The 18,275-nt window shown below is 38.7% G+C and overlaps 1 protein-coding gene and 1 long non-coding RNA gene across 2 annotated transcripts; one reads left to right on the top strand and one right to left on the bottom strand.

The window, feature by feature from the left end:
* Positions 1-14: 14 nt before the first annotated feature.
* On the top strand, positions 15-12,392 carry LOC117292212 (dynein regulatory complex subunit 3-like). The gene is made up of 12 exons (XM_033774176.1): positions 15-90; positions 1,138-1,340; positions 2,053-2,169; positions 2,679-2,845; positions 3,416-3,562; positions 4,005-4,124; positions 4,660-4,772; positions 5,852-6,026; positions 6,797-6,928; positions 7,856-7,926; positions 8,312-8,435; positions 9,184-12,392. Exons 2-12 carry the CDS (start codon positions 1,181-1,183, stop codon positions 9,427-9,429), a joined length of 1,572 nt encoding a protein of 523 aa, XP_033630067.1. The 5' UTR covers positions 15-90; positions 1,138-1,180; the 3' UTR covers positions 9,430-12,392.
* Positions 12,393-13,742: 1,350 nt separating this feature from the next.
* Positions 13,743-16,570, bottom strand: LOC117292948. Its single transcript, XR_004519337.1, has 4 exons — positions 16,429-16,570; positions 15,778-15,859; positions 15,044-15,167; positions 13,743-14,324 (listed from the first exon to the last, which is right to left on the bottom strand). It is a non-coding gene; the product is annotated as an uncharacterized LOC117292948 (long non-coding RNA).
* Positions 16,571-18,275: the final 1,705 nt, after the last annotated feature.

The raw sequence follows: 18,275 nt of genomic DNA, 5'->3' as shown, positions 1-18,275 counted from the left end.
CTCTGGGTAGTGTTCCTTGACAACTGATTCAGTGTGAGGGATTCTGCAACTTTTGCTGTGTTTTGACGTGGGATTTCTCTTCATTCTGAGGTGAATCTGAACAATTAACTTTACTTAATTTCTTTAGAGGTATTCGGACTGATTTATTATTATTTGCTCTGTCATTGTGATCTGAAAAATAGGTTTACCCAGCCAGCAGTTGCAGTTTGCCAGCGGTAAAAATCTCAGGAATCCAAATTGAATGGAAATTTGAATTTAATTGATAGCATTGACATGACTGAGCGATACCCACACTTAACAGACAGGACAGGGGGAATCACCGGTAGGGGATTTGTTGCCCTGGGGCAGGGGTAGAGTAGGAATAGGACTAGTGTCCTCGTATGCAAAACGGAGGATTCCAACCTGCCTGCCAACCTCTGCTCTGGGCGGGACATGCTGGAAACAGTGGAAGTCCCTAACCTTGCCTGGGCCACCAAGCCAGTGTAGAAAACTAGGTTTGTTTTTTAGGTAGGTAGGCCTACTAGTAGCAATTAAAATGTTCTTACGTAAGAAGGAGAAGTTAAAAATCGTGACCTTCGTGTCACGCTCATTAAATTGACATTGTATTGTCGTCATCAAGTTCAAGCATTCAGTTTCAACATTTGTTTTTTTCACCTTGCTGTATCAATATCATGTATACAAACTCTTTGAGTTTTACTTTGTTTGAGCTAATTAGAAACTCTTTTGGGCGTGGATGTTCCGATGCCGAGTTGCAGATGGCAACGCATGTTCAAACTTAACCAATTTGCCCTGTGAACAGGATGCTGTATATTCTATAGAGTATCTGTGAAGATCACTAAAATTTAATCAAACTTTATAACTAATCCTGCAACACAGACTCATAACTTCGTAAAAATTAGCTTTCAAAACATACATTTTTGTCATTTTCCTTATCAAACTGCAACATTTAGGAAATATGAGAAGTGAACTGCATCCAACAGTTCCAACACTTTTGGACGACCAACCAACAAAGCTATTAAGTTTGATCCAGGTCCCACAATGAGTCATCTTTCATGTCATTTTCAACATCAAACGTACAACTTAGGTAGCCTAATAAACTGTTTTAATAATTTATAAAAGAACTTTTTCCTTCAACAGTTTAAAGACGGTAAGAAGACAAACCAACAAATTGTCGCCAACAATGAGTCGTCTCTATGACACTGTGGAGCCTGCTGTCATTGATGAAGACATGCTACAAAAGGCAGTAGAGGAGCAAGGACCCAAGGATGAAGCTGGACGAATCGCTAAACAGGAAGGCATCGACTTCACAGATGTGACACAGCTCAGACTTGACTTCAAAAGTGAGTTTCGAAAAGGAGCAAACAGAAGTGACCTTGTTGTATTTAAATAGATGTTGAATTTGCATCGGGATAAAGAATATTAATTGTTGTAGTTGTTGTACATTGCAGGGCATTCTCTAGCAGGCAAAAATACACTATAGTTATATGTCATATGAGCAATTTTACAGCTGGATTGTAATTACTCTTTCAATAAAATCAATAATTATAAAAAAAACTACTGGATATGTTATGATATTTTTTAGATCAATCAAACGATGATGTTTTATGCGGATCAATTAAACGTGCAGGCCTGATACTTTCAGGAGGCAGCAAAGAATAATGCCTCCATTCACCTTGAAACCTTGGTCGTTGCTGTGGTGCCCTTAAAATACTACAGTCAAAACTTACAATTTCCTCATACACCTCTCTTAATATCTATGCATGAGTGCGTCACAATTCAAACCCAAAACCAGACCAAAGGCGCAGCCACTGCAAGTGCTGGCGGGCGTGCGTCTATAGCCTCATGTTGGGTAAGAATTATGACGTCATGCATGCATATAGGGTGCCCTTTACCAAGGAGAAAATTCCTTGGAAAAGTGTGATGTCACAACAGAATGGTATGTTATAATGACATACATGTAAGATGCATTATAGTGCTTTGTGAAATCGAGCCCTGGGTCAGAAGCTAATCGAGTGCACCCTATTTATCTTTGTATTTATTGACCATCCGCAGATATTTTGAAGGTGGATAATCTCTGGCAGTTCAACAACCTGGTCAAACTTCAGTTGGATAATAATATCATAGAGAGAATTGAGGGCCTGAAAACACTGTCAAACCTGGTGTGGCTGGGTGAGTGTACATTGTTACAATAGCTACAAATCTTGGAATCATGTTTTTTGCAAGTATAATTATACCCTCAGGTTGTCTTTAGGCCGATACTGATTTTTAGACCAAGGCCGAACTCGATTCTTACAACACTGCTGTCTGTGTATCAACATAATAATTTAAATAATGGAGACTTACATGTATAATGCGCCATGTCTTTCACAAAGTGACACTCCTGATGCAGAAAACCCTATTTTAGCTGACATCTGGGAACTATTTACTGTACAAAATAGGTGAAACAGCTTTAAAGAGATGGGGTTTGAGTTCATTCTTGGAAGAGAGACAGGAAGTCTCTCTTCTCAGTTTGATGGGTAGTGAGTTTCATAGGGAAGGACTAGACCTAGAGAAAGATATATTTTCCCCAGGAGTCATGTGAGAGGGGCACTTGAAGAAGACTTGTGTCAGAGGAACGGAGGCTACGGTGCGGTTCATAGCATCACATACTCATAATCCAACTTGAATTTTTTCTGTAGATTTGTCCTTCAACAACATTGAGGTGATTGATGGACTTGACCATTTGCCGAAGCTGGAAGATTTGACACTCTACAACAATAGAATCAGTTCACTGGAGAATATGGACCAGCTCACAAGACTACATGTCTTCTCCATAGGAAACAACAACCTTGGTAATCTGGAAAATGTACGTATTGAGTATCAACATCCATAATATACCTAAGAGGGCTTTATTCAAACACACACACATTGATTTTTCACCCAAAAAGGTCTTACATCAGCCGCAATCATTGACATTTGTCGCCACTAAAGAAGAGAAAATGGCCTACGCAGTCTGTTTTTTCTGTAGGAGAGTACATGATCCAAGATGTGCAAATCATTATCAACCGTTTGATTAACCAGGCGATACAGGCATCAAAAAGCAGTTGCAAAAGCATTTTCAGCCTTGTCCGAGAATTTGTTTGTGGTTTTATATCACTTGGGACTCATCCTGCTTTGATGGGTTTTGTGAAATCGATCCTACATGTCATAGGAATTGGTCTTACAAAGGATCAGGGTTAGGCTAGGACTCGTCCAAAATTCTAGGATTTATCCTAAGTTAGAAACAATATTTTTGTGAAATCGGTCCAAGGTAATTTGGGTGTGGTTGAGCAATGCTAAACGATAGACAAGTGTTTGTGTGTCATTTTGTCGAAATTATTTTTGTTCAATAACATTCAGTTTACAAGCTTTTAAAAAACTTCTTGACACTTTGCAGCTGGTCTACCTGCGGAAGTTTAAGAATCTGCAGACCCTGAACCTCGGTGGCAATCCATTCTGCGAAGATGACAACTACAAACCTTTTGTCGTTGCGCATGTACCTACGCTCGTCTATCTAGACTTCAGATTGATCGATCAAAATACGGTAACTTTTTGCTATTAAATCTTTCATTCTCTCAGTATGAAATATTTGTAAAATGAAAAAAATAAAGATCACACCGCACACAGTTTTAGAATGGAAAAAGGACTCTTGAGGGTGCCATTTTAAAAAAATGAATAAACACCTGATGTATCAGGGAGATGAGAAAGATTAAAGGAATGCTATTGACCCAATAAACAGGGCACTAATGTGGAGCACAATGATACAGGTATGATGAAATGTGCTAGAGAAGAAGTTCAAACCGAAATGTAAATGTTTTACAGTGGAAAGCACATTGGGTTGATAAGGTAAAATGTTTTGTTAAATCATAATTTGATGACATCACTCACGGACACCTGGTTTTTGTAGTTGACAAAAACTGAATGTTTAGTGTTAACTATTATTAGTTTAAGTTATTGACAGAAGTGTTTGATTTGCTCCAATCTAGAGGACGGCAGCCATGGAACAGTATCGCTATGCCATTGAGGAGCTAGTGGCTGATGAGACGGCAGTAGAAAACAAACGTATCACACAAGAGGAGAGAGACAAATTATTCTCAAGGCAGAAGGTAGGTTGTCCTTGTATATATCATTCCAAGAACTTTCCAAGTCCATCTTTTTGTCCTCCCAAAACGAACAAGAAAAGTTCAAGAGTTTGTTGTCTACAAATGGGGGGAATAAACGGTTTCAAACGCTTTTTATAGACCAACTCGTCCGATCCAAGGCAACGTGTTCCTTTAAGAACAACTGCTATCCCAGTCCTTAACTTCAGAAAGAAGACCAAAAAGCCCTGTGCTGCTTAAAAACTACTTCCTGGGCGGGAGGTAAGGAATCAGCAGGTACATTCGCTTAGTGGTTTCTCATTATTAACTTCACTGACCTGGAGTGAATTCTTAATCGATAAATCTTAGTTCTTTGTCAGTTTGTGAAATCATGCCCAGGGTTACTAACTTAGGACTAGCCTTAAGTTTGTAATATCTCCTAGGACTTGTCGTAAGTTAGGACTAGTCCTTAATTTTTGTGAAATGGACCCAGGTCCTTTTTCAGTGCAGTGAATCTCCCACACTGAATTAATGATTTACTTGCAATGTTTCTTTACTGCAGGATGCCTATGTAGAGAATCTCGATGGGCCACATCTATTTGACAGCATGTTCACTGATGACCCAGAGGCTCCCAAGCTAGGAGCTCTTCCAGGCGTTGATGAACTGCTTGTTGTATATCCTTTGATAACTTTATACCATAATAAAATTTAAAAAAAATTCTCATACTGGCTTCTTACATAGCGCGCATATCCGTCACTCAGTAACGCTCAAGGTGCCTGCAAGGTATGTCGGACTACGTTTGAACTATGAGACCTTCTCTTTTTACAGAGCACCATGTAATGGTTAACAAGGTCCTGTGGCACAATATGCTGCCAATCAAACCCTGAACATTGGGATGAACTCCCTTCTCTTTTCGTAAATTCCCGGGGGGGAACATGCATTACACAACACACAAGACCAACAGCTTTACGTCCCATCCAAAGGACGATGCATCATTAAGTGTCTTGCTCAAGGACACGGGTGTCATGACTAGGACTTGAACCCACACTCCCCTGATCAGAAACACCAGAGTTTTAATTCGATGCTCTCTTAACTGCTAGGCCATGACACGCCAGGTAATCCCTCTTCTGCTGCATTCCAGGTTGTACCCTAAACTTGGGTGTGATGCCTGGTTATACAGCCGTTACAGGTTGAATGTCTTCTGACTTACACCCCCCAAAAATATGCTGACAACATTTTGTTTGTTTGTTTAGATGATCTTCCCATCAAGGGAACTCGGCAAACTCCCAGAAGGGAATATAAACACCAAGCTGGCAACAAGCAATCTGTCTCATACAAACATTGGTTTAACGTCTATGATTATGAATTGCACAAATCAAAAAATTGTGGTTCAGTAATATAACTAGATGACAATATTTATTCTAGTCATTGTGATATCAGGGAGACAGCCAACATAAGGGCTAGATATCTATGTCGGTAGAGGCCGCCTGTTCAAGTCCAGTTCTAGTTAATTTTCTTTGTTGAACCAAAAACAACTTAAATTGAGGAATTAGGTGCTAGCTGACTTACTGGTGTATCTTCTGTATGGACAAGTGTAATCAGAAACTAGTTACCAATCAAATGTTTAAGCATAAACTAGTTTAAATCTAATGGTTAATGAGGTGCAAGTTACCAACCAAATTAATGCATGGAAAACTTGTTACCGGTACTTGTTTTCATTTTTCCAAGACTTTCTCCTTGACTCTTGCTTCACGTTCAAAGAGAAGATGGTCGCTATCTGCAAACAGGTCTTCGAGCTCGGCCTACAGGAGCATGCCAAGAGGCAGAGAGAGGTGGATGAATTCTATGCCTGCGTCAAGGAGGCCAAGGTGGAGAACAAAGATATGGGCATCGTTAAGATAGAGCAGTTCAATAAATACAAGAAAAAGGTACAGTGGCTCAACTGGATATAAACTTCACTTCCTATGGGTTGCAATATAAACTACATAAGGACAATGAAACAAGCTAAATTGAGATTGGCTGGACACACTGCCTGAATAAATGACAATAGATGAACAACAAGAAACATGGATTGGCAACCAAGGAGAGGGAAAAGGAAAATAGATAGACAGAGAAGAAGATGGAGGGATGACATTGACCCAAACTGCAAAAAATAGAAATGAATGGCATTTACATGAGGAGGCCTACGTCTTAGAAAAGAACTGTATTACTTCGAGGGAGCCGTTTCTCATAATGTTTTATACTATAAACAGCTCTTCATAGAGTGTCATGGCCGAGTGGTTAAGAGCATGTTCTGGTGCAGTCACCAGAGTGTGGGTTTGAATCCCGGTCGTGAAACTTGTGTCCTTGAGCAAGATACTTCACTATAATTGCTACTCTTCACCTAGGGGTAAATAGGTACCTGTGAGGGTAGAGGTTGATATTGTGTATTAAAAAGCCACAAGCGCCTTATAGGCAGCTCAGGGCTGTATACTCCCCAGGGAGCTGAGAAACATTAAAAAGGGATGTTATTGGCCCTATGACCAGGGCACTAATGTAAAGCGCATTGATACGGTTATTGTGAAATGCGCCTTAAAAGAATTTGTTATTACTATTATTATTCATTGCTTGTTATCCAAGTAAGTTTTTATGCTAAAAGTTATTTTTAGTAATTACCAATAGTGTCCAGTGCCTTAAATGCTTTGATTTTCTCTCTCAGGTGTTTGGTGACTTTGCTGTCATCACCGATCCCAAGATGCTGGAGAATAAGGTGCAGGAGTTCAACAATGAGGTGACTAAGCTCTGGGATAACCTGATGGGCTTTGAGCTTCAGCTAGTGGACCAGCTAGAGGTAATGAGAGACGTTAAACCTTCTGACTGGCACCCTCGGACAAAGACATTGACAAAATAGGGACACCTCCAACATAGGGCTATAGATATCTCAGTTGATAGAGCGCCGGCACGTTCATCCGCAGGTCGTTGGTTCGAATCCCAGTCTAGTCAATTCTTTGTTCAACCCCAAAGAACTTTATGAAATTTAGATGAAGAATTAGATTCCCTAAAGACAGTTGGAAGATTTTTCCAAATCATTGGCCCAGCGACACTGAATACCTTTTGACCAAGAACTTTGTTTGCTCGGTGAACATTCAAGCGAGTGATGTCAAGTGTGGACCGAAGAAATCGTGGAGGAGTGTAATGTAACGAGGAGTGGTTTTGTTTATGCATTTAGAAACAAGAAGAGCAATCATAAAATGAAATTGTTGCGTATGGGAGTTGTAGCCGCTGCTGAAACATTGGATTCAAACTACCTCTTGTCACTGGGCTAGCTCGATGGTGTAGTGGTTACTTCAAAGCTGACTTCAAAAACTAAAATTTTGTTGAATTTGATCAAATGTTTCGCCAGATTAAGAAGCCTGTTATGCTAAGTTTTTTCATTTGTTGTTTCCTGATTTCTTAACAAAATTTAGAACCTAAACATTTGCCAATTTATAACAACTGGTTTAGACTAATGTCTAGCCACATCACTTTTGCTGAAAGAGCCTTTTCAGTATATGGACCCAAACTCTGGAATAAAACTTCCAAATCACAGCAGGGACACATCCTCCTTCAACACATTCGGGACACTTCTGAAGGCCCATTGGTTCAGGAGGCCTATCCATCAATTACTTTCTTCTGTGGCTCAGTGCCTTTGAGCAAAGCTTTGATTTAGGCGCTTTATAATTTGATTTTGAATGATTGATTGATTTTAGTTTCTGCATTATTTTCTTCTTTACATCAGGACACCATCAGAGATTTTGAGAGAGCAATGGCGGACATGGTGGCCATCTTTGTAGAGCAGGTTCAAGGACTATATCCTTTCAAAAAATTTCTTCCTTTTTAGAGGCGAGGTGGTGTCAAAACAAGCAAACATTGTTTTTCAGTAAAATAAAAACAACTTATTCATATTCACTCACCAAAGTTCAAAGTTAGAGGAAGTTCGGATGTGCACCATGGTTAACTAAAGGTTTACTATTGTGGCTCAAACCCAGGCTGGTCGACCATTGGTTTACTACTGTGGTCGACCATTTGGAACGAGCCTCATGACCATGTATAAAGCGCAGAGGGGAACCGGTGACACTATAGCGAAAACGCAGAAGGCAATGTTGTGTTGAATACCGTGGTGGCGATGGTTGACTAGGCTTCCAAACAATTTAAGTAAAAAGCAATATTTTTGACCTCCTTGACTTCAAAGCACAATATCCCAGATACGTGACTTGGAGAATATCCATCATGAGCGCATCTTAGAGATTGCCATTATCACCCTGGAGAAATATGTCAAGAATGAACTGGATGACGAGATACCTGAAGAGCTCAGACTGGTAAGTCTTTGATCCTAACTCCTCATATTTGTATTAAAGGCACTGTACACATGTTTGGGAATAAGCCATTTGCGAGTTAGTTTTGAATAATGTCTGGTACAATGACTCGCTTAGTTATGATGCACCGCTTACATTTGAATTCCTCAGACTAACGAGACAGTTGGCACGTGATTAGGGGCAAGCTTTTGCGTAGTTGTGTAAGAGACGGTGAACACCCACAATTCTGAATGGATGTGGGTATGGCATATCAGGGTTTGCTCATCCTGGAAGTTGCTATGCAAAAGCTTGCCCCTAAAATCGTGTGGCATAGCAATTGTCTCGATAGTCTGAGGAATTCAAATGTAAGGGTGTATTGTAACTAAGCAAGTCATTGTACCAGACATTATTCAAATTTAACTTGTAAATGGCTTATTGTCAAAGACCAGTATCCTTGCTTGGTGTATCCAGACAACTGCAAGAAAATAATGAAGCACTTGAGGACTTTAATACGCCCTTAGGGGGCTGATAAAGTACTACATAAGAACCTACAGTCCTGGCCATATCTCAATGGGCCCCCTGCACCCTTTCAATGTTGGCTTCCCTTGCGAGGTATGCGTTCCCATCAACATTGAGGGGGGGGGGGGGGAGAGAATGTTTATTGTCACAGGGGAAGTGAACAGGGTACATTTATTGTAAGGTTGCCAATGGGTTGCCCAAGCAGCTTGGCCAGAAGTGAAATAAATTGTTATTACTTTTATAAAATTTGCAGTTGTTGGTTGACAAGGATACCATCACCAATGCCGTCAGCGCCTCGCACGACACCCACATGTTAAAGATCGACAATCGAGAAGACGACATAATCCAGAGGGCCAACGGTTGGTTGGCTGCACTCATGGAGCGCATCCACCAGGAGGAAGAGGTCACAAGGAACAGGGATCGAGTCAAGGAGATCAACAACTTCATTGATCACCTGAGGGATGACTTGGATAATTTGGACCTTCAGACCGGGATATAAAGGGGTGTTTTTGTTGCTGTCAGCAGAGGATAGGGAGATAAAGGGGAGTAAATATAACCACTTGGTTACCATCAGAAAGAGTTATTTAGTCCCTGTCAACCATTTTGTTTCATTTTCATTTGGATAATTTGGGCCCTCAGACTAGGATATGAGGGGTGGTTTGGGGGTGTCAGAGGAGGGGAGGTATAGGGGAGTAAAGGTCCACTTGGATACCTTTAGGAAGAGTTCTTAAGTCCATGTCAATTGTTGATTTGTTAATACAACTTCATTTGGATAACTTGGACCTTCAGACTGGGATATGAGGGGTGGTGTTTTTGGTGTCAGAGGAGGAGGGGGAGGTATTGAGGAGTAATTAAACAGCAACCACTGGATACCATCAGAAAGATTTCTTTAGTTCCACCAGTAGTCGAGCATTCTCCTGAAGAGTTTACTGTTTGAAACGTCTTTTCAGAGCCAACACTCCCACAAACGAGATTTACACATGGTTTTTTACCCAGGTCTACTATTTGTTTATGGTTTCGTTTGAATAATTTGAACCTTCAAACTTGGTTATTAGGGTAGTGTATTTAGTGTCAGAGGAGGGAAGGTTTATGGGGTAAAATATCTGTTTGGGTACGACAGAAAGAGTTTTTTAGTTTCTGTCAAAGATTTTGATTACAACTTCAAATATTTGTAGGTTAATTCAGGCCCTGGTATCACATTGACATTGAACTTGCTATTTAATGTGTTTACTCTTCCATGTAACTTTAAAAAAAGTTGGCTTAATGGTGCAGAATTCGAGTCATTCCAACATTCTAATTTTCAAGGAAAATGTATGACTAATCTAGTGCCAACTTTCACTGAATTAAAGAGGAACTCACTGGCACTTTCATTAGAGAAGGTTTGTGTTTGGTAATCGCTCTGTAAGTTAATGGCAATAACAAACTTAGTTGGTTAAAAGTACAGCAGCTTTCCATAGTATAAAGCATTTTGAGAAACTTATCACTTCAAAGTTATGTGGTTTTGTTTTTATCCCCCAAAATGAGAAAAGCGTTACTGCAGTAATGTTTCTCTTAATTGTGTCTTCCTAGAGATTATAATTTCTGCCTGGAATTACATGTAATCCGCTCCGATTTTTTTAAACTCAAAAATGCTACTGCCCTTTGAAATGAAAGTTTCACTTGCTACTGTTATTGTATAAAAATCTTCATTTATAAAGGATAGAAACCAGGTTTTTTTTGTTCAGACGTTTGCTTTTGTTTGTTCTGCTTCTTGCCTGTCTGGTGAAAAGATTGGTCTCTGACAAAAATACAAATAAACGGTCAAACTTTTTATACACGAACAAGAAAAAACTACAGGCCAACTTGCATCGTTTTTAAATTTGCTTCCACCAAATTTAGGAGTCTCCTATTGGGGTTTGGTTTTGGTTTGCTAGGAGTGCTTTTTCAAACAACTTCCGTCCATTTTGATACCCCATTTCCGTCCATGTTTAAGGATAACTGAGTTTAAAGTTTTTGTCTTAGTCATGTAGAATACCATACTTGTAAATATTTTTGTATATAAATGCTCCCTGTGACATTTGTGTGTATATTTTACTGCAAAAACTGTACTGAACTTAAATACCGCCCATCCAATGCGAATTTGAGATATTATGATTATGTTTATAATTCTGATTCAAATGTGTTGCTTCATGATAATAATAAATATATCATATGATAATAAACACAAGGATTTGTTATTTACTTCATGTTGTCTGTGCCAACTTAAAATTAATTAAGTTTTGTTGTTACAATATTTGGGGTTAACAGCAAACAGAGAGGACATTGTATTATACATTTCTTAAAATAGTTTTTCCCGCCCAATTTCAACAAAAGTACATTAACTTTTAACATCCGGCTCATGAAAATTGGTTTCAAATTTGTTTTCCGTTGAATCAACATTGAACAGTCCAAGCGAATATTCACGCAGAAGAATACTCCTTAAAGGAACACAATACGCAATCTGAGAGGCATTACCACGGTGATGCTTTTTATATTTAAATTTTGTGGATGAAAGTGATATCTTTTCCGATAAAAATCGTATCACTTCCAAGTGAAATGTTTCTCAAAATGTATTGTACTAATCACAGCTCCTGTAGGTTCACATACAATCTCTTCAAATGCCTATAAATGAAATAGAATGACTCACTGAAGCGAATCTGAATCATAAGAAAAATAATGATGTGTGTTATGGGTTCATTAGATTGAGACTTCAAGGAAAGAGGCATTAAAATACGCACTTGACTTGTTTAAACTGTTGGTCATGAAATTGAGTTTGAGAACTTGTGAAATAAGGTTAATGTTTTTTTCTGGTTTTTTTAAACCTTTATCTTAACCAAGTCAAGGGGGAAGACATTGTGTTTTCTTTTGAGATAAGTTCCTAGGTTTTGTTTTTTTACCCGAAAAGGTCAAATTTTTATGAAAATTCTGTAAACGACAAAAACTTGTCTTGAAAAAAGAGGTACTTTATTTTTTAATATATGTAATATATAATATGTAATATGGAATATGTAATAATAATTATGTTTTTCATCAAAGCATAAGTGAAAAGTACACTTTAAGTCCACAATTATGTAGTGCAGATTTAGAGGTTTAACTTTAAACAGAAACTTTAAAATGTTGTGGAATTTCTTTGTGGTATTCATCAAGGTTAAATATTACTTTATCTTCGAGCAAACTTTAATCCTTGCTTCTGATTGGTCAAACCATAGCAACAAGGGTGTGATGTTATAAGTTATCACACAAGTGCGAGTGGTGGAATACGGAAAAATATAGCGCTTCTGCGTCCCATATCCAACGAGGCCGAAGGTCAAGTTGGATTTGTGACTCAGATGCGCTTTATTTTCGCTATTTCCAAGAGCGCGAGTGTGATCACATATTTTTCTTCAAGCAAACTTGGCGCAAAACATAGAACACACAAGACGCAGGTAGTGATATTAGCCGTGCATTATAGGTTTTTATCACTACTCCATTCTGCAAATCTGATTGGAGGATTAGCGCGTACTTGAAGATATATAAACACCAGCCAATGTCACACTGTTATATCCTGCTGTTCTATTTCTGTATTGCACTTTAAGCTTTGGGTCAAGTTTGCACGCAGATAAATTTGTTATCACACATGCGCTCATGGAATACCAACAAATATATAGCATGTCTGTGTTAGCATCGGGAATAATGCATATTTCGCAGCTATTTCATTTTGTCACAGCTATATTTGATAAGTTCTCTATAGTATTACTCTGAGAATTTTGAAATAGTTTTAAAGCCAAATGTTAACATTACTTTTGCTGCCGGATTGCTTTGTTAGAACCACAAAGACATTCTGAATAATAACAATGCACTTGTATTTTTTTAGTGTTCAAGTTGTTTATTGAAAGATCAGCGGTATAAATAACAATCAGGAATATAAATTGATATGAAAAATTTATAGATGTACCAATACTCTTGTAAATACTTGTAAACAACATTTTGACATAATATTAACCACTTACTTATAAAATTACCCCCTTTACCACATTATCTCGTTTAGAAGCACTGAGGCTGACAAATTATTTTGCTGAAATCCTCTTTGCAATCATTCTTTTCTGTATAATTTTCAGGCCAGGCACAGACAGCAGATTTTGCTGACTTCGTCAAAGTATTTTGGGAATATGAAGTTAACGAAAAGGAGCAGTTTATTTCCTTGAATTTCCTTATGATCAGGGTACTACAAGTTAAATAGCCTTGCTCAAGGCAGTCGCATTATTGACTCCGAAAATACGCCGCTGTAAACCCACCCGTATACCCTGTGCGTGGTGCGTGCGATCACACCGCATGACCCACCCGTATACACACTGTCACATCGTACGACTACTGTGCACACAAGTCATCCGCACTCGTACCACTAACCGCATGCAGAGGCCGTCAGGCCGACTGCCTTGTCGGGTCGACTGCCTTGTCGGGTCTGTAACTTCCGGGTTTAATGTGTTGTATTGAAAAATGTCCACAAGTGGAAAAAAATGGGGGGGGGCTCTCGGATATGCTAGTATGCAGATCATGAATATGTATATTTTTCGTCAGACCTATCAGACAACACAGGATGTGAGGCAAATGAATTATTCATTTTGACGTCCAATCACGCACTTCCCTTATCACGACCTTTGGACCCTCTCATGCGTCCGGCCGTGGTGGTAGTGTGTGATGTAAACATGTCTCGTCTTTCGCGGGCATTATGGTAATGAGCTGACCGTGTGAACTCTTCGCTTATTATAGTAATGAGGTCAGTGGCTTCAACACAGACCCTTCAAGGCTGTCGGCCTGACGGCCTCCGCATGCGGATAGTGTACGGGGGCATCGTGTCGTCTTTTTTTTGGAGTGAATAATTCGACTGCTTTGAGCAAGGCTACAAGTTAAATTGAATTTGTATGAGTTGTTACATTCGCATGGAATAGACCCCTTGCAACGGCCACTATAGCTGCGGTCAAACGATGGAAACATGCACTACTCAGTCTTCAGACAACAGTGAGGACTCGTTTCAACTTGTGATGTCATAATGCTTGCATGATCGCTCCCTTGAATCTGTGTGAATGTTTCCTTCCATAACAATTGTACAATCCTTAGAATAATACAATGCATTACCCTAACTTTATTTTCCAACGAAAACGATGAGCAAATAAAACAGCTTGCAAACAAAATTGCGTTCATATTTTTTTTTTTTTTACATATCCTTCTTGTGCCAACAATCTTAATCCCTAATAACCTTGGATTGGCAAAGAGATTGCAGATATTCCACAGAAGTTTTACACCTGTTTTTGCTATTAGTTCCATAGCTAGGTCTGTTATCTCGTCAAGATTACGGTTTGTCTCTTCCAGTGTTGCACCCTTCAGGAGCTTACATCCCTGTCAAAGAAATCAAAACAATGGGTTGTTGATGATTATATGTCTTCAGGCTACTCATTTAAGGGGGAGTTCAGCTATAAATTATTTTTGTAGAAGGATTGAGATTGGTAAAGGTTGATAAGTATTTGCAACTAAAGGGCTTCAAAGTTTATCAACCTTTACCCATCACAATCCTTCTACGACAATAAAAAAATAGTTAGAATTGTGACTAGTGCATTTTTAACCATGTCCTTCTTGTGTAATGCGGCTGACCATTTTTTACAACGATCTAACATCCAGAGCAAAAAGCCCACAACATTTCTAATACCATAAATTCAAAGCCTTGGGAGTCAAGTACAAATCAGTCTATAAACTTGTGAAAAGAATATCTCACACAGATTACTGGCACCAAGATCAAGAAATGACACAGAAAAGTGTAAGCAACTGACCATGTTCTTTACAAGTTATTTCTCAGGCATCTCGTTAAACTTATACAACACTATTTTACTTTTAAACAAATAATCTGGGGGCCCCAATTTTAATAAAGCACAGAATTTTTTTCATTAGCAGAATTACTGTACATTTACCATTGCTGTGGCTGGTACTCCACTTATTTCTTGCTTAGCATAGGAAGTTACTAAGCATAATTTTCTGCTAAACAGCTTATGAGATTGGGCAATGATCAGCTGAAAAGTTGCATGCTTGATTTCATCTTTGTCCATGACTAAAAACAAACTTACCATCATCATCCGATGGTCTCTTTATGGTTGGCATTCCAAAGGGATCCAAGCCAACTCCCCTGAAGGTATACCAGTAGCAGGCTGAGAAACACAGCCATGCCTCCATTCAATGCCAATGAATCACCTAAAAACAAGAAAATAATAATATAGGACTTCTATCTGCATAATATGTTTAAGTTAACCCATTTGATTAAAGATTAATTAAGCAACAAAGGTACAACATAAAAACTACCTCAGTAATTTGTACAATTTATTATGACTTTTTCGATCAGGCCTTAAACTAATTCAATCTGCAAAACAGAGTTACAAAAATGGACTACACATCAAGAAAGCATTTTCAATGATCAGCCAGTTCAACACTGTAATTTCTGTTTCCTTTGCCGTCTCTTGATAACGGGTAATACGACAGTCTACAACATGTAGCAGTAGGCCCCTATTGTTTACAAAATCTGGCAGGGTTTGAGGTACTGCAAATTCCAAACTGTTTTTATTGACAAAGTAGAAACGTGTTTAAATTATGATATATTATTGTTTTTAAAAAATATGGAGGAATTTTTTGTCAAAAACATTGAAGCGTTACTAACAAATACAATTTTAACTCAGGAGGCTTTTCTCTCCCGAAACAGAATTTGAAGTGGGGTTCTGTCAGTTGTCAAAAATCACAAGCTCTTCATCACCTTTATCAGGTTTTAAAGACAACAGCAAAGATACAAATTTCTCTGACACATTCTTACCTCCTTACTTTGCATTGTAATGTTTAAAGCACAACACTTCAGTCGGCCCAGCACCAGGCTTGTATTTCTATCTTCCCGATCCCTGTAGCAAGAAGGTAAAATTATTCAAATATAAAAATATGCTGATTGAACAGACCTTTGTTTACACAAAGAGTGACCTTGTAAACGTAGATTCCAGGGTCTTTCTGGCAGGAAAGGTACGTACTGCACTGGTCATCTTTATTATTGGGGATTATTTTAATTTTGTGTGAAAACTTTCACATTTTTTAAGTTTTGAGATGTGCCACCTTTCTTATAATAACGAATATATGAATAAAATTGGTGTAAAGCATTGCCAAACATCAACTGTAAACAATCAAAAATTATTTTAAGAACAAGAGTATTTTTGCAAGGTTTATTTCTTGCTCTATGGTTTAATGTCCTTCTTCGTGTTGTTATTGACATTATTGATTCCCTGAACCATGGAGCAATTAAACTAGCCCGAACAGACCACGAGGGTGGTACATCAATCCATTATTGACATCAACATCTGAATACACCTGTCACCTGTCCGCTACACCTGACATCCCTGAACTGAACACTCTATCAATCGCACAACGTGTACAATTTTATAAAAAGTAACTGTTAACATGTGTCAACTAGGTCACTTACCCGGGAAAAATCACCAGGACATCCATTGAGAGAGTTCCCAGACAAACGGGCTCTTTTTGACTTCGATTCTTGTGACATGGTAGCAAAATCCAGTCAAAATTTCTTCTCCCGAGCCAAGTTGTAAGCAGCTTTGCAACAACAGTGCCAGCAGGGCGCCCCCAGTTTCTGTCAGGTCGGCGGGTCGCTGTTGTTTACATAAACTAAGGTCAAAGTTCGCTGGCTGAGCGCATTGCATTAAATGTTGCACGGATTTCATGTGTTATAATTTCCACCTGATTTCCCACTTTGTTTCGCGGACTAGTGTCAGTTTGCCTCTAAAAAGTATGGCTTATATGCCACTACCAAATTAACAAACTTCAAGCAAACAAGCAAACTGCGGCTGATGGAAAGAACACTCTACTTTGATATCATAGTCACGTGCTCAATTAGTACATAACACTGGTCACCAAACAACTTACTTGCTACTAACTTTAAAATTAGCAGGAAACCAGTCAAGAGCAACGCTTACAATTGTTTTTGATACGGTTATTAATAGCTTAGCATGTGACCATCGTGAGGATATTTGCATAACGCATTCTTAATCAACCAATCAGATAGCCGGTTTGTCACACTGTTGACCAATGGCGAGCCTTGAAATGGTTCTCCTAAATTTTTAGCAGACGGCATTCTCCGCTCCTCGTGGGTTGTGAAGGGGTCGGTATCCCTTCGCATAAAGGAAAAATAGGTTAATTTTGTTTCAGATTTCAAGAGAAAATAAAACAATTAAACACAAAATTATCCTCTTTGAGCCATTAATCGAATATTTTGCAAGAATAATAGAAGTTTTGTTGGACAAAGTTGAAATTTTAAGAATTTTTAGTGACGCGCAAGGATATAAATTAGAGTGAACCGCCGGCGCCCAGAAAAAAACGCAAAAGTGACTCGCGCTTTTTTTCAGTAGCAGTGAGATTTTAATGCAGAACTGACTTTATTAAAATTCTGTGAGAATTTCTTCACATGAATTTTCCTTTTCTCACGCTATTTGTCTTCTTTATTCTCATACATTGACCGGAAACGTTTGCTGATGGAACTGGCGTCTTTTTCATCTCGGCGGAGGACAATATATCCGGGAAAATTTGCACTGAAGGCAGTAATTTCTCACGGGACCAAGCTCACCATGAAACCATGGAAAGTTTATAGGCGTGAAGGCTCATATCATTGGAACACAGCGGAGAATTTTGGTGAGTTTGTAAAGCGTTGTAAACTGCAAGTGAATTACAAAAATGCCCGAGAGAAACCGGAGGAATTTGGGGTATGTATGCTAGTATTAGTAAATGCCAAGGGAACATTACTCCTGAGAATTTTTTTAAACTATCTTATAAAAATGAGTGTGTCTGTGCTGCGGTAACTCAGCACAAAACATCCCTGACCCTTTGGGTCTGTCTAGCCTACTAAAACATATCACAAATTGTGCATTCTTAATTTCATCTGTGTCAGTGTTATGAAGATATTTGTGGTCTAGACATGTAAATGGCTGAAGTTAATCCAATTATAAAACAGAACTTGAATGTAGCGGTAGAGGCTCACTACACAAAAGGAAACTGTATAACATGAACTATTGTGTGAAACACCTGTCTCATTCCGGAGTTGACAATGAAATAGAGGTCATGACCCAACAGTGCGTCAATGCATCTCTTCGACAACAAGGTTGAGTTAATCCACATTCTCCTCAATATTCCACTGATTGCGTGGAAATAAACTGAACTGAACTGAATTAAGCTGACATTAAAAACAAACTTGGCAGTTTTAAAAACTGTTAAGCTTATTCGCGGAGGAAGCCAACTCTTCGGAAAAAGAACCAATTCACA

This window comes from Asterias rubens, chromosome 7, assembly GCF_902459465.1.
Source record: "Asterias rubens chromosome 7, eAstRub1.3, whole genome shotgun sequence".
Lineage (NCBI taxonomy): Eukaryota > Metazoa > Echinodermata > Asteroidea > Forcipulatida > Asteriidae > Asterias > Asterias rubens.
This window is presented reverse-complemented; position numbering and strand designations above follow the sequence as displayed.